A 17,340-nucleotide genomic window follows, 5' to 3' on the forward strand; every position below is an offset into this window, starting at 1 on the left:
AACCCTTCACTTTTTGTTCTACAACATATATTACATTATTCATAGCAAAAAGTAAATTTTAAATTTTTTTATTTTATTTTATTAATTTAAATGATTTTATATTGCATGAGATGGTTCCAGAACAGGGGAAACTGGGGTTAATTGTCACAGAAAACATTTCTCAGGGTACATTTATTTTTGAAAGCTAACTTCTGTACTGTTGTGGAATGTTACCTTATTTTTGGTAATTAAATGCCTTTTGATGCACAAACATGCCTTTTGGCATTTTTAGCCAAAATCTATTCATTATTATAGTAGGTAAAACACTCTTAAAACATAAAGGAATAGAAATAATAATAGAATTTGGTAAATAAACAAGTAGTCTATATACATGTAAAAAGTATAAATATGTGCTATAAAATATGAAGAAGAATTATAAAGGACTACGGATATGCAGCCTACAAGATTTACATTACTGTATTAACAGAATTGAATTGATTGTGATGAACAGCACTAGTAAATAAATAGAAGCAGAACTGCATCAAATTATACTGAATATTAAAACAGATAATATTGCACAGAATGTGAAGTATTACATTGCACTACAGTACAGGGTCCAGTTTAATAACAAAGGGTCCATGTGTCAGACACTTCACTATCTTGAGGCCACGAGTTAACTTATCTTGAGGCCACGAGTTAACTTATCTTGAGGCCATGAGTTAACTTATCTTGAGGCCACGAGTTAACTTATCTTGAGGCCACAAGTTAACTTATCTTGAGGCCATGAGTTAACTTATTTTGAGGCCACGAGTTAACTTATCTTGAGGCCAAGAGTAAGTTATATATATATTTTTTTGACAAAGTGGGACCAGAGGGGCTCCGTAAAAAACAGCCACCAACAATAAATGAGGGAGAAAAAAATAAAATCTAATGATGCACAAAAACTAAAAATGCATCAAAGCCAATGTTGTTACTAATCTTTGACATGCCCAAGACTGTGATAAAAGGTAAAAAAAAAATATCTAGTCCACAATCACTTTTTATATTGAAAATGTCATTTTGTGTGTTTTTTTTCCCAAATCAGTGACATCATTTATGAACTTGGTAATTAAAGAGTTGAAATATTGGACTTTTTAAAAACATTTGGTAGTTTCGATCAAGACTGAGGTTGATTAATAGATTTATACAAAAAAATGTGAAAATCTGATACATTTTTACAGCAGTTTAATTTAGTGGATGTTTTCATCCACGAACATAATGAAGGATAGTGAATTTGCCCACAGTGTATTAAGTTTTTGAAAAATTTCCAAAATTTTAAATTGCATCATATGACCCGTTTAAAATAGAAAAGAAAGATTATGGATGTGTAAAACTCCCTTTTTCTGCCCTCAGGGGGGGTTCTCAACTACAGATGAGATGTGTTTGGCCTTCATCTTCTACTATCCAGCTATGAATCTGAGCAGCTGTGAGAGCTTCCCTGATTTAAAGTCATTACATTCTGCAATGGGAGCAACAGATACTGAGTAATCTAATTGAAAACCCTTGTTTTGAATAAAATTAGCTCTTAAAATGTGCCCTGATGATAACGTGTCTTTTATTTGATCACTTTGCAGTTCTTGGTACAATATAATGTTCACCAAGACTTGGAATGACATGACTATCAATGAATACCAACAGACACTGAAGAGTATCGACCAGTTCATCACAGTTGTGAACTCACTTGTAAGTGCCCACACCTCCAAAATATCTGCTTCTGTTCTGACCACAGCTGCATTTACCTGACACACTTTTCCACTTGTATTTCCAGAACAATGCATCTTCCTTTAAAGGGACTCTTCCTGATCTCAAAGTCATCCCGCCTGCACCCTGCATAAGTGGCTGTGTGACCAAAAGTCTTGCTGTGCTATCTCTGCTCACATGTTTGGCATTGCAATGGGCTTCCTTTTGAAACACTAATGCAAACTAGCACTGATGTAACTTGTCTGAATGTCTGAATCATAAAGAGGGCAAAAACCCCTGACTGAAAATTGAGCAAGCTATATGTAACTTCTTCCTTTTTTTTATAAATTGATAAATGGAAATGTACTTTACACTTTACTTTTAATGGTTTACTTGTCTCTTATACGTTATACAGTATGAAACATTTTAAATATAGGTGTTGGTTTATAAGTCTTTGACTTTAAAATGAAATGTTTGTAGTCATAAACCCGGTGTTAGAATAAAAGTACATTCTAGCCTTCAATATTGGAGATATAAGTTCTGGTTCTGGTTGGGCTTGTGAGCAGAAGAGAGCAGGTACCTGGGACCAAAGAATAAAACACACAAAGGGTCCAGTTCATTCTAAGCTCAACTTTATTATGCATGGTGCTGCATATATACAGTATATAGCATTTGCAGAAGTGAAAGACAAGACCTTCTGGAAAATACAAGCTGAATAAGCATAACCTCATTTGGCAATAATCAGATAAACATGTCATTTGAGTAATGTTTTAGTCTAGCACACAACGGATTAGGTGTGGTCATTCGAACGAATAAGCCACCTAGTAAAATATGTAGGAAATACTGTGAGATCGGTGTAAAAAGCCCACACATTGCATTTAAATAAACGTGCGTTTTGATTGGTAATGACGTTATACGTCATTTCATGACGACAGACGCAACGCGATACTGTCATTACTTTTACGCCCGCTAGAGGGTGCTTAACTTTAAAACGTAAATATAGGTCGTAATAAGGTGCTTGCACAAACGACCTATATGGTCGTTTTTTGTTGGAGGACAGGCTCAAAAACAACAAGATACACCTAACATTTTACAAACTCCTCCTTGCTGCGAGGTCAAGAGGTCGAGAACAAGTCTATTCTGAACAATTGCTTCTCTCATCTTCTTCAATTCTTCTGTAATTAAGCCTAGTGCTATATTATATTATCAGGCATAATACAGTATATAGCATTTGCAGAAGTGAAATACAAGACCGTCTGGAAAAAGCAAGCCAAATAAGCATAACTGCATTTGGCAATAATCAGATAAACATGCATTTTATTTATTTGTATTTGTATTTTTTATTTTTTATTTGTATTTTAATTATTTATTATTTTTAATATATATAAGGAATTCTCATTTGAGGTTTTAGATTTATTAGTAAAATAATGTCTGTGGGGAAAAAAAAACCTTCACTTTTTGTTCTACAACATATATTACATTATTCATAGCAAAAAGTAAATTTTTAATTTTTTTATTTTATTTTATTAATTTAAATGATTTTATATTGCATGAGATGGTTCCTAAACAGGGGAGACTGGGGTTAATTGTCACAGAAAACATTTCTCAGGGTACATTTATTTTTGAAAGCTAACTTCTGTACTGTTCTGGAATGTTACCTTATTTTTGGTAATTAAATGCCTTTTGATGCACAAACATGCCTTTTGAATCTATTCATTATTACAAAAGGCACAAACATGCCTTTTGAATCTATTCATTATTATAGTAGGTAAAACACTCTTAAAACATGTATCGAGGAAGGAAAGAGACAAAAACAGATAATAAATAAATAAACGGTGGTAAAAAGTTGAAAAAAGAAAAAGTTGAATTTTCTAAACATATCTATTGTACTGAAAATAATGCACTGCTTGAAAAGTACCATGGTCATCTTGGCACTGTTACAATTGATGGCACCATAAGCTCCCGAGTGGCCTATCAAAGTTCACTGTTCTGCACAGTTTAGCTCCAACTCTAATCAAACACATCTGAAAAATCTAACCAATGTCTTCAGAATTACAGACTGGTGTGTTTTATTAAGGGGTAGGAGGTAAATTGTGCCCCACAATGGATCTCAAATGGGCCAAATACCGATTCCATCCAAAGTACTGAAACAATGTTGAACATTTTCACTGTTATTGCAGCTAGTGTTCATTGCACACATGTTGGTCTTTGGTGTCTATGGGCTTTTATAAAATGTCTAAAGAAACTTGTTCAAATATGTTAAATAAATAAAACTGCTAAGCCCTGTAGTTACAACTCGGTTCATAACTTCTAATTTCTATGTTAAAAAAATTAACCAAATTAATTATAATTAAAATTATTATGTTTCAACATTCCTTTTTTTTTTTTTGGTTTAGAAACATTTTTGTGTTGTAAAACAGTAAAACAGTTTATAAGTGATGTAATGCTAACAGCAAGGTGACTCTCCTAACCAGCATGTCCCTCGAACAATACATCATTGATGAAAAACATAATCACTATTGATTATGACCGTGATACACATTTAGTGACAATCTAAGATCTTCTGAAAGCTCACAGGATTCAGAGTAATTGTGAACAGCAAAGATGCATCAGCCTCTCTCTTTCAGTTCCACATCCAGAGTTGGTCTCTCTTGTTCTAGGTCCCGGACTCTTGGCACAGGTTGTGCTGAATCATGGGATATGGAACAAAGCGTGGCTGGGCGAAAACTGACAACTAATGAAATAACTTTGTGGGGTATCAAAAGAAAAGGGAGGGTAGGATGGCCAGGGTGATGATGTTTGGCTGGTACTTCTTCAGCCCTCCCAGTGCCAGAGGGTCAGCCTATTAGGACCTGACCATGAGCGTGTTCTGGACAGAGAAATGTTTTGGCAGTGTTTCCGCCCCTGAGCCTGCGGTATATATTAAGCTGCTGATGACAACCCACAGCGACTGGCACATCCCGGAGCTGGTAAGATATGCATTATTATTAGTTTGTGTTCTTTTAATTTTCATATATTTTAGCTACTTAATTGTGAAATATAACAACTCAACCTCATCAGTCATGCACTCTTTTGCTTTTGCGATATTTATATATCAACACAATTGACACTAATAATTATTGCTTGCTTCCTATTTTATTCCTAATGTCATCTCTGAACCAGCTCATCACTCCCATCCTGGTTCACTATGGCAACTGATCACCAGAACCCTGCAACAAAGCAAACACAACCAGTTGCCAGTAACTTCAAGGTACAAACACGTTCCCAGAGAATGTGTGGTGTGCATAAGCTAACCGTTACTCCAGCTTATCTTCCTTAATACTTTCTCTCCCGTCTTTTGTTTCATAGTTGGTCATCTACGAACAGGAAAACTTCCAAGGCCGCTGTCATGAGCTGACTGAGCCCTGTAACAACATCCAGGAGGCGGACGTGGCGAAAGTGGGCTCAATAATGGTGCAGTGTGGACCGTGAGTTTGTGTGTGAGAGAAAATAGCACGTTTGCGGGGGGTAATATTGTGTTACATTCAATAATTTTGTTCCTCTGTCTCTGCCAAGCATAACAATTCTAAAAGAAGTGCCAGCTTCAGGCTTTGCTTGATGTCAAGCACCAGCACACAAAATGGATTTGAATGTGCAATTGGACCGGAGCGAAAGCTCAAATAATTCCAGCCCGGGTTTTACATTTCACTGCAGAAACACGTAATAGACTGTGAGATACAATTTATGTTCTGCCAATGATAAAACTCTAATTGATGCGGTAGTGAGGTGATTTTGTGAAGGAGTGGCCCTGGCACTCTCACCAGGTTCATTGCTAGCAAATAAATATATATAATATATTGTAAAAGGTATATTTTCAAATAGTTAAAAAAATTTGGATTGCCTCCATCACAAAAGTATTTTGTTCACTAGTTGTCGAGGGATTACTACTAAACAGTTGAAATTCAAATGCATAATTGTAACTGTAAATATATATATTTTAGGTATGGGAGTATATAATATTTTAGCCAATTCGATTATTACATAGATCTGGCAACCCTGTTTCAGACAGTGAAACAACTCCATACCACTCACATACTCTTTTCTGGAAATGGACTGATACAAACTGCTGGACTGTTATGTCAGTTTTCTTGGTCTGATCAGATTGGAGAATTATTATGTAAAGAAAAGTGAATGAGCAAGATAGTGTGACAAAGACTTGTCCACCTTTTGTTCCAGGTGGGTGGGATATGAGCAGCCCGGCTGTAAGGGGGAACAGTATGTGTTTGAGAAGGGTGAGTATCCTCGCTGGGACGCTTGGACCAACAGCAGACGCAGTGACTGCATCGTCGCCTTCCGCCCCATCAAAGTGGTAACTAACAGCTATCTCCATGATCATAAAATTGTCTAATATATACAGCACCAGTCAAAAGTTTGGATTCATACTTAATTGACAATTTTACATATATGAAAATAACAATATTGACATAATCAAACTATACAAGTGAATTATGGAAATTATGTAGTGCCAAAGGAAAACTAAGTAATAATTTAGCTTCTTCAATGTCCTCTGGACATTCTATCAACCATCATATGAATAAAATGTTTGAGTCAAGTGTATCCCGATAAGTGTATCCCAAATAGGGGCTCTTAATATCCTGTTCTACACTTCCTATGTCCTTGCAGGACAGCCAGGAACACAAGATCGTACTCTATGAAAACCCAAGCTTTGCTGGGAAGAAGATTGAGATCATAGATGATGATGTTCCCAGCTTCCACGCTCATGGATACCATGAGAAAGTCTCTTCAGTTCGTGTGCAGAGTGGCACGTGAGTAACACCTCAAAAAACGCTGACACGAGTACAGTGAGGCTTACCTTTAAATGTTCTCCTTGTTTCTTGTCATTATCTTGGTTCCAGCTGGGTGGGCTATCAGTACCCAGGATACAGAGGCTACCAGTACTTGTTTGAGAAAGGAGAATTTAAGGAGTGTTCTGAGTTTGGGGCTGTGCTGCCTCAGATCCAGTCCGTGAGGCGCATCCGTGACATGCAGTATCACCCAAGAGGAGCCTTCCAGCTCTCCACCTAAGTTCCCAGCACTTCTCTTCAAACCCTAAAGCTTTCCTTACGCTTTACCTCTGAATGCTTTATATCTTTGACTCTTTCAGTTGTGTCAGTGATTCCATTTGCTACTGCTGAGAAATAAATAAGTGATTTTGCGTTATGAATGTTTCTGAGCTTTTATTTGGGCATTCACTATAAGTAAATTAGACTTTTGAAATCTATTGCTGATTGAGTCTATTCATTTCTCCAGAATTCATATATAACATTGTGTATTAAATTTGAAATTGACATCCGAACCTGCATCATATAACGATTCAAGGCTATTCACTATTCAAAACATGTTTATATTCCCATTGAGATCAAAAATCTTTTTTTTTTTTTACGAGAACTAAGCTAATATCTGCTGCTTTTGAAATTCTCTTTACTCATGTGTCCCATTGAAGACCTTTTTTTAATCACAAAATGTAGTAAAAACAATAACTTGTGAAATTATTACAATTAAAAAAATGTTTCGATAATAATATATTTAAAAATCTTCAGTGTCACATGATCCTTATTGAATCCCTGCTAAATAAAACTTTCTAAACCTCAACATCTGAACAGCAACATGTTATACTTTCTGATTAAAGCTGATTTCTGACAAAGATGGTGTTAATGGATGAGCTCTTCTCAGTGATTTTATAGCCTTGCAACAAAAAAAACATCTTAAAATCTCTGAAAAACACACCTTTGTTAAAAAAGATTTAAAATAAATGTTTAGTCTATTTTATTATGAATTTACAGTATTGGACACTGGCATTACAACAGTGCAATAAACATATTTACAGTAAAATTTAAAATAAAAAGGACAAATTACCCTTAAACAGACTATAACAACTGTAGGCAGACAATGAAAAAGGAGCTGATAATATATATATATATATATAAAAAAAAAAAAAAAAAAACTATAGGACACATTACTCACATACCGTCAGCATACCAACATCACAACATTGACATCACGTGTGAAGACACATGCATTACAAAAGTGACTACTGGTCAGAACCGCTGATCATTAACAGGTGAAAAGTGCTTGTTAGGTGGGAGTGGCACAATGGCCCAACGTTTCTTTTTTTAAATACGGTAACAACAGGTGTGCAATGTAATGTGAACAATGTTTACAGTACTTTGACATTTCAAATTTCCCTTAGCAAACTAGTAAACAAAAGAGAAGAACTCAAGATGTGTGTAACCAAGAGTGAGGGACACAAATGAAACATTTCCCTTCTGTATTAATTCATTATCTTATAAGGAAAGAAAAACTGATTTATATGCTGAATGTGCAATTTCCCATCACCATTTTTGGCCCGTTGTTTAAGCAAGTAAAGTATTGGGATAAAAAGGAGAGCGGAGAAGTGGAATGACTGATTGTACATGCGCAATATTTCCAATCATGATATTATTATGGATTCAAACATGATGGAGGATATGATGGACTGGTGAAAGCTAGACAAACTGAGGCAGCAGACAAATATTTTTAAAAATAAATGAGTTATTAAGAGTGATGATGTGCAAACAAATGATGAGCTAAATTGATTCAGCGGCCCATCCAAACAGGTTCCCACACGCACATCAACACACATACAGGACCGCTGTTCTTAAATGAATTTGAACTCCATTTTTGATCATTAAAAATTTACCATTTTCCTTTCAAACCAACATTAATACAAATATAACATTCTGTGATTGACATTTCATCATAACTAAATACACTTTCTATACAGAGATTTTGTCGACTATTAAAGTTTAGAAATAAAAATGTGATCGTCTATGGAAATGCATGTGCAACTGATGCATATAACCATCAACTGAACAAAAATAATGAAAATATGACAAACAAACAAAAAAAAAAAGAGCATGGAAGCTGTACTAATATGAACATACAATGGTAAAACGAAACCAACATCATACTCCAGTTACATGAAGCACTTCAGGTTACTCTGTGGTGCATGTGGACCCACAGTTCCACTATAAAAGATGATCTCTCGCTCACTAGAGGTTAAAGTAGCTCTATGCAAAAATAATTATCTCGTATGATGAAGAGCTGACGAGAAACTTGACAACGCATAGATGGACACACACTTCACACACAGATCTCTGCTTCGCCCTTTAAGTCAGTCAGAAATCTTTTAGAAAGGCACCATGCACATGTTCACGAGGAAGGCCAGAAAAACCAACGAAACAGAATGATGTTGTAGTGAGCAGCAGCAGACTTCCCGTCAACTCCAGGTCAAAGGTTAAGGCTTCTGTCACAAGTTCCAGCTACAGATACTGCAGTTATAAGGCATCCTGAAATGATGGGGAAAACACACGGGACATGTGGTTTGTGTTAGATGAGCAGGAGCATTACACTGAAGTAAGAGACTGTGAAAATCTACGATAGGTAACAATAGAAGTTACAGTTTTCCTCCAATACAAGTAGTACAACTTTATAACGTCTTACTGATTTTTAACACAAACATAAAAATTATGCTTTACTAGCCTGACAATATGTAAATGCCTTACAGTTTGTATTTTTAAGGGGTCAAAAAGGTCATGAACTGTTTAATCAAAACTTGATTATCATGCATACATTTCTTTGATTTGTTTATTTGTGTTCTGGTTTCACAGAACACGCAAGTCACATAAGGTGCTTTCACACCGGACTAGTTCTAGGCACTAGCCAGCATGTTGTTTCCTAGAGAACCGAATTCTCCCTCAGGCTCTTTTCCTGTTGCATTCGCACTGGCAGAAGGAACTCTGAAGCAGCCGACAGTGACATCTGGTTACACTTTATTTTAAAGTGCCCTTGTCATAGTGTAATTATACATTAAAGTATAATTAAACTACATTAACTTTATATATTCTATGATACTTCTATAGGGTTAGGATAAGTGTTCGGCTTAGGGTTACTTGCATGTAATTATGCATAATTTATTGTTATCATAATAGTAAAGTACATGTAACGTGTAACAAGGACACCTTAGAATAAAGTGTTACCCGACATCTTTATTAACAACTGATGAATGGAGGACGCTGTGATCGGAGCCGTTTTTGTTGTGCGTCATGGGTTTCGTGATAACAGAGCTGGGATGTGAACGCACGATTTATGCAATATAAAAAAAGCATGCAAATCTGGCTAAATCACCTAAGACAACTTGCAGTGTTACATATCATCGAGTCTTAGAAAAGAACACAACAGGTAGCTAAATGCCATTAGCGCTGTTTTCCATGTTCATAGAGTTATACTATTTTTACATGGCTTTTTAAAAATGACTACTCTGAAGTAGGAGCTAAATTAGTATCCCCCAAACGGAGTACTTAGAACTAAATATGTTTAGCGGGAACTTCCGCTAAACGTATTTATAACAGATATATAAGACCATTTACTTGCTTGTTCAGGGTTTACTGTCGTTTTCATACTGACTCAAACGTTTTTTAGTCTTTAGTTCTTTCAGCCACTGAGGTGAGGACTCTTCTCTGTGAGGGGATGAAGAGAGAAACAAATCAGAAACATACCACACCGTAATGCTCAGTACTGCCAAACAAGACAATTCTGAGACTTCCTGATGTCTATTGACCTAAAGCACTCACCCATTCTCTTTGCCGCCGGCAGGAGGCAGCACACGGGCGGCTCGGGGCAAGAACGGAGATTTGGGTGAGCGTGAGAGCTGAGAGGGTGAAGGGCCATCTGTCTGATTCTCTGACTCTCCTCTCTTCTTTAGCTGAGTCTGAAACAAATGACCCAATCTCACGTCAAACAAGCTCCAAACAAATGCATACAACTCTAGCCTGAAAGACCTAAAACAAACATTGCTTGTTTTTAATCACCAAGATTTTTTAATTTTTCTTAATTAAAAGTTATGAACTGCAGTCGTGTATATCATATTTGATATGCAAATGTCAGTCTTCATCACGATCAAAACTTCACTGAATTTTTTACATTCCTTCTGTCGTCTGATTAACAGTTTATACTGTTTTAGTAAGTAAAAATAATAAATATAACCTTCAGGTCATGGTATTTTCCTTTTTGCTGTGAAATCTCTACTGATTTGTATAAAGTAAATGTAAGAATAAAAGTTATATTGTTAGTACAATCTCAAATCTAAAGCAAATTTGGTTTATTTGACATTACTTTGTTTTTTTTATTATGTTTTTCTAAAAAAAGAGTTTATATTCCAAAAATAAAAATGCAGGTATTACTAATTGTCATTAAAAGTATAAAAGTCACTTGTTTTTGTAAAGTAACTGTCCAACAGCAACACCCACAAAAAAGGTACAGTGGAAGCTTGCATACACACACACACACACACACACACACACACACACACACACACACACACACACAGGTTTGTTTTTGTGAAAAGTGGGGATATCCCATAGGCGTAATGGTTTTTATACTGTACAAACTGTATATTCTATCACCCTACACTAACCCTAACCCTCACAGGAAACTTTGTGCATTTTTACTTTCTCAAAAAAACTAATTCTGTATGATTTATAAGCGTTTTGAAAAATTGGGACATGGGTTATGTCCTCATAAGTCACCCTCTCCTTGTAATACCTGTGTCATACCCATGTCATTATTCAGAGTTGTGTCCTGATATGTCACAAAAACAAGAGCACACACACACACACACACATACACACACACACACACACACACACATATATATAAGTTTGGGATTAGTAAGAATTTTAGTTTTTAAAGACATTTCTTCTGCTCATCAAGGCTGCATTTATTTGATTAAAAATACTGAAAAAAAATATTATTGCAATTTAAAATAATTGTTTTCTATTTTAATATACTTTAATAATATATAGTTTATTTCTGTGATCAAAGCTGAATTTTCATCAGCCATTACTCCAGTCAGTGTCACATGATCCTTCAGAAATCATTCTAATATGCTGATTTTATTATCAATGTTGGAAACAGTTTTTCATTTTTTTTCAGGATTCCTTGATGGATAAAAAAAGAAAAGATTTCCATTTTGAACAAATGCTGTTCTTTTTAAGTTATTATTCATCAAAGAATCCTGAAAAAAGTATCAACGATTTCCAACATTGATAATAAATCAACAAATTAGAATGATTTCTGAATGATTTCTGAAGGATCATGTAACACTGACTGGAGTAATGATAGTAAAAATTCAGATTTGATCACAGGAATAAATTCTATTTTAAAGTATATTAAAACAGAAGACTAGTATTTAAAGTTGTAATGATATTTCAAAATATTTTTTTCTGTATTTTTAATCAAATAAATACAGCCCTGATGAGCAGAATAAACTTCTTTAAAAACAATAACAATTTTACTGATCTCAAACTTCTGAACGGTAGTGTATGTCATGCTACAGTGGAATGAAATGCACAAGGAAGATGATGAGCAATGAAAACAGTCTTTAATTAATCCACAAGAGGGTCATTCCAAAACAGACAGGCAGGAAACACACATATAGACTTCGTAGACAGGACGACAAACAGTGAACTGAAGACAACTTAAACAGGAGGGCTGATGAAGGTAATTAATGACACACACCTGAACCAAACCACAATCAGACATGAGGGAAAACTAGGTCACACAGAACACATGGGGGATCAAAACACATCAAATATCTAAGGTGTGATAATATATACAGTATATATACCGTATTTTCCAGACTATAAGTCGCACTTTTTTCATAGTTTGGCTGGTCCTGCGATTCATAGTCAGGTACGACTTATCAGAATTAATTTGTCATGAACCGAGAGAAATGAACCAAGAGAAAACATTACCGTCTCGAGAGGGCGCTCTTTTGCTGCTCAGTGCTCCTGTAGTCTACACTGAAGACATAGAGCGCCCTCTCGCGCCTGGAGACGTTAATGTTTTCTCTTGGTTCTTGGTTCTAAATAAATGCGACTTATAGTCCAGTGCGACTTATATGTTTTTTCCCTCATCATGACGTATTTTTGGACTGATGCGACTTATACTCAGGTGCGACTTATAGTCCGAAAAATACGGTATATGCTTCATTTTAAAACACCATCGCACGCCACTGACGTATATATACGCATTTTTCTAAAGTAGTCTGTTATACTGTAACTGTATCTCACTGATTTACATTACAAGCTTTCAGATTTTGTTTAAGGTTTCAATAAACTGTTCCATTTCCAAAAATTATATTTTCCAGACTTTTATTTAATATGTCAGGCATTACAAGGTTACGGAAATGGAAACTGGTGGAAAAAAAATCTCCCAAATCCCCTCACCTTGAGAGCAGATGGGTCCATGCCAGGGAAGAGCGCCACTCTCTGAGGCTGAGACATGGAGGAAGTTCGGGATTCAATTCCCTTGGCCTGCTCCTCAGAGTCTGACTCCTCACCCTGCTTCTCCTCTACATACAAAGAGAAAGACTGGTGTGAGTGCAGAGGACTAGATTTAATTGACTTTGCTACGGCACAAAGACAATTATGATCCAAAGAGGACCTGCAACCTACATAAACCCAACCTCATGGGATGAGATGTGCAGGTACACACTGCGAAGATGTGTGTAATACCTGTTGAGTCCTTATAGCGCCATTCATCATCTGCTCCGGTTCCCTCGGGTACTTGTGATAAGAGGGCACTGTGACGGGCGGCTCGAGAGGGCGGGGCTCTGCGAGTGCTCTTCTTGTTCAGATTGACCCTGGCACGAAGTGCACTAGAGTCTAACAGTGTTGTAGGGGTCTACAGACAAAAACAGCGACGTGTCAAACAAATACCATGTACAGTTTTGTGTGTTTGCATTCAAATTAGAGTCTTTACAGAAATCGTTCGCCAAAAAAATTAAACCGTGTCATCATTTACTCGCCTTCATGTCATTCCAAACCTATATAACTTTATTTTTTCTATAAAACACCAAAGATATTTTGTAATCAAACCGTTTTAGTTCCCACATGACTTTCGTTGTGTTTCTTGTCCTTATAATGGAAGTCAAAGGGAACTGAAATTGTTCTGGTTACCAACATTCTTCAAAATATGTTCTTTTATGCTACACAGAAAAAAGTCAAACAGGTTTGTAAGTGATGACAGAATTTACAGATTCCTTTTAGTGAGATGTGAGAGATTTCGGTCAACCCACTTTAAGTCCAGTCCACCAAAACTTTGACACTTCAAAAAGTTGCAGTAAAAGTAATCCATATGAAAGAAGTGGTTTAAATCCATGAATAAAAGTCTAAATTCAATCTGCTCATGGGCTTGTCATGGACTTTGACACAAACCTCTTACATGTTTACATTAAAACGATCTTCATTTTGTTCTGAAGATGAATGAAAGTCTTATGGGTTTGGAACCGCATGAGGGTAATTGAATAAGGACAATTTTCATTTTAGGCGAACTATCCTTATGGTTTAAGGGTGAAGACTGACCTCTGGGAATGGGAGCTCTGTCTGCTTTTGAGGAGACGCGGTCAGGTAATCTGGTGTGTCAAAGAGAAGGGGCTGTTCGGCCACGTGGAGTGGGGTGGGCTTCCGTGGAGATGGGGTGAGGTTGTCATCAGATGAAGGTGTAGCTGGAGTGAGGCTGTGGAGAAGAAAAGAGATATTTGAACACACTTATACGTTGTCTGTATTTGTGGAGAAAATGTAGAAAGAAAGCAAAAACATGACAGTAAAACTAGGTTGCTAAGAGGCTCAAACTGAGCTTTTTTACCCACACCAATGTATGGCCAGTGAACTGGAAAAAAATGAAGCAGCTAGATTTATGCATAAATATATTAAATGTATAAATGCTACAGTGTACGTATTCATGTAACTATTACGATTTCTGATTATTTATTAATCGTCATATTTTTCCTTGCACATTTAAATTTTGTCACTTGTAATATCAGATGAACAAGAAGCCGCAGCACAAATACATAGACAATTTCCATTTTTGTTCCTCATATTCGTTCCCTCATATTATGCGAGGAACACTTCTCCAAAGTAAAAGTAGTTTAAAGGGTGAGTGTTGACATTTTGCAAGCAATTTGTAATCTTAATCTTCACTAAAATGCCATGTCAACACAGGCTCATTGGAAATACGTGCCTCTATATACATTTCTGCAAAACTGAAAAAAATGTACCTATATGTACGATTCACTGCAGTTTCGAGTTGAAATGAACACTAGAGGCAGTAAAACTCTGACAACTTATATTCCTTTTCACATAAAGTGTGATTTACAGGTACAGAGATTTAATAAATAAAGCCTAATTTTCACACAATTACTTGCAGAATATTATGTTATGGCTTCAAAACTATTTTAACATCCCGTGCGATTTGAAAACTGATACTTTTGAATGTTGCCGTTACATATACAACTTCATATACTGTACATGAGTTTACATGAAACGTGCAGTAAGGCATGTGATTACAGTATTGCAGGAATGTATATAGAGGCACATATTTTCATGAGCTTGGGTTGCAGACTTCTGTCTGGCGATGTATGCTAGACTTAAACTTACAATACTATCTTTACAATCAACTGTGCATTCAGGTCTTACTCCAATAGAACCAAGTTCCCACCCTACATTTTTTTCTTTTTCAATAATCTGTTATTCTCAGATGGCAAAATACGGAATAAAAGATCTGTCGCTACTTCTGTTACATCACCATTTTAACAGCAGATGGTTAGTAGCCCATTGATTTTTATTTGATTTGCACACGTCATTTAGGCCTACATGAGTGCTGGTCAGACTCCCGTTCATATAACTGAATTTAAACCATGTATAATTTGGCAGTTCCTAATAAAGTTACCAGCCAACTGAGCGGCTGCAACACATATCCACCCATCCAAAGATCATTTGAGGCCACAGATACAACTCATCCAACCCAATGATTAACATACTCTATATCAGCTCTTGTTTCAACTGAATCCCTTGCGTTAGTCACTGCTGTAACCAAACCTCTCTGACAAGCCCAGTCTGATCTGTAATGAAGATGTATCTGCCTGTGTGTCTGTCCGTGAGGTCATTCTAGCTCTGTTATAGATGACCCACTCAAAAAGATGCAATTGATCCTGGTGTTGAGTTACAAACAGTGACCGAGGATAATTTGGAGTCAGTCAGGAATGATTTTATATAGACATAGAAGGCAGTTGTTTTTAAGATTTTATATGGTTTTGGAAGGCATGTGTTTACCTGTCATCTGTGCGAAGTCCTGTCTCCCATGTGCCATACTGACTGTCGGTCTCCTGCACCAGATCTTTATTCTCCTCTGATCCACTACCACACTGCCTTACCAGCTCCTGTAGAGAGAGGAAGAAGAAAAAGCTACTAAATGAATATAATTTAACACAGGGATGTATTTTTTTAAGGTGGAGTAACAGTTGCTGATGAGTTGACTAGACAGGACATTACCAAAGAAAAAAACAGTAAGATTCAGTAGAGTCAGTAAGATTTTTTTTTCTTAAAGAAGCCTCTTATATTCACCATGATCAGAAATACATTAAAACAGTAATATTATGAAGTAATATTTTCAATGTTTTCTAACAACCTTTTTCTATTTTAATGCATTTTATTAGCATTTATTCCTGTGATGATAAATTATTCCTGTGATGATAAAGCTGAATTTTCAGCATCGTGATTCCAGTCTTAACCCCAAACTTTTGAATTATAGGGCTGCACGATTATGACAAAAAATTATACTGAATGATGTTTATACCATTGTTTGATGCAACTGCATGCCATATTTTTATATGAAAATAAACAAGCTGAAAACTCTCTAACTGCTTTTAAACTTTTAGAGCTTTTCTATAGTATTAAGCCTCAAATGTCAACTATATACATTAGATTGGTTTCTTCTTTAAATTATAAATTAATTAATTAATAAAAAAAAAATTATATATATATATATATATATATGAATGGTATTATAATGTTATAGTTAAACTAAAATTTAAATAATAAGAAATACTCTTAAGATAACACGTAGAAATAAAAAAACACATCTTAAGCACACAAAATAACATAAGTGAACTTTGAACGATTAAGAGTCGCTTTAATTGTGGCATCCATAATTGCAATCCCAATTAGAAATTTGAATAATTGTGCAGCCCTAGTAGTATATAAAACAAACTGTTTAATATCTAGCCATTATGTTTAATAAAGCCAAAAATACTGGATGTGAACTTGACAGTCAGTGATCACCATGGGTTTTTCTGAATGGGCACGATGCTTCTACCTGTGGAAAGGCATGAATGAAGACAGAGAGGGAGTTTAATCACCCTGCAGCACTCTAAACAACCAGCAGGTGAAGCTAAATCTCACACTGAACAACCCAGTCACAAACCCAACCACTCCCTTTAGGTGTGACATCACAGCACCAGAGCTGGACATTAGCCAATCACTGAGTGGAAAGATGCAATCCACCCAGCAGGGCATAAAACAGAACAGCAGGACTATTAACCCTGATCACATTTCATCTACAAATCCTGTCAGCACCGATTGACCATCCTGTAACAAGAAACAACATTAAACTGGCATCCTAGTGTCATAACTGGGCAGCTGCTGATATTTTCAGGCAGTAATGCAATATAATGTAATATAAAAGTAAATTATTTGCAAATTTAATTAGAAGAAGAGTCACAAA

General features: G+C 35.9%; 2 protein-coding genes and 1 long non-coding RNA gene across 6 annotated transcripts in view; 2 read left to right on the top strand and 1 right to left on the bottom strand.

Moving 5' to 3' along the window:
- The first annotated feature begins 1,293 nt into the window (after positions 1-1,293).
- LOC132097133 (uncharacterized) lies at positions 1,294-2,041 on the top strand. The gene is made up of 3 exons (XR_009422672.1): positions 1,294-1,502; positions 1,593-1,701; positions 1,787-2,041. It is a non-coding gene; the product is annotated as an uncharacterized LOC132097133 (long non-coding RNA).
- Positions 2,042-4,789: 2,748 nt separating this feature from the next.
- Positions 4,790-6,897, top strand: LOC132097134 (beta-crystallin B2-like). The gene is made up of 5 exons (XM_059502759.1): positions 4,790-4,948; positions 5,047-5,165; positions 5,914-6,046; positions 6,361-6,503; positions 6,594-6,897. The coding sequence occupies exons 1-5, from the start codon at positions 4,886-4,888 to the stop codon at positions 6,760-6,762; spliced, it is 627 nt and encodes a 208-aa protein (XP_059358742.1). The 5' UTR covers positions 4,790-4,885; the 3' UTR covers positions 6,763-6,897.
- Positions 6,898-7,479: 582 nt separating this feature from the next.
- Positions 7,480-17,340, bottom strand: part of LOC132097570 (calponin homology domain-containing protein DDB_G0272472-like) — a 40,744-nt gene continuing 30,883 nt past the window's right edge. For 3 of the 4 annotated variants that reach the window (XM_059503367.1, XM_059503365.1, XM_059503366.1), the window contains exons 7-13: positions 15,891-15,997; positions 14,142-14,295; positions 13,293-13,461; positions 13,005-13,129; positions 10,350-10,486; positions 10,146-10,235; positions 7,480-9,065 (exon numbers count right to left, since the gene is read on the bottom strand). In XM_059503367.1, coding sequence (XP_059359350.1) covers positions 10,154-10,235; positions 10,350-10,486; positions 13,005-13,129; positions 13,293-13,461; positions 14,142-14,295; positions 15,891-15,997 — 774 coding nt within the window. In that variant the 3' untranslated portion in view covers positions 7,480-9,065; positions 10,146-10,153. The remainder of the gene's footprint in view (positions 9,066-10,145; positions 10,236-10,349; positions 10,487-13,004; positions 13,130-13,292; positions 13,462-14,141; positions 14,296-15,890; positions 15,998-17,340) is intronic. The other variant, XM_059503369.1, reaches the window with a different exon arrangement.

Source organism: Carassius carassius, chromosome 21 (genome assembly GCF_963082965.1).
Source record: "Carassius carassius chromosome 21, fCarCar2.1, whole genome shotgun sequence".
NCBI classification, from domain to species: Eukaryota; Metazoa; Chordata; class Actinopteri; order Cypriniformes; family Cyprinidae; genus Carassius; species Carassius carassius.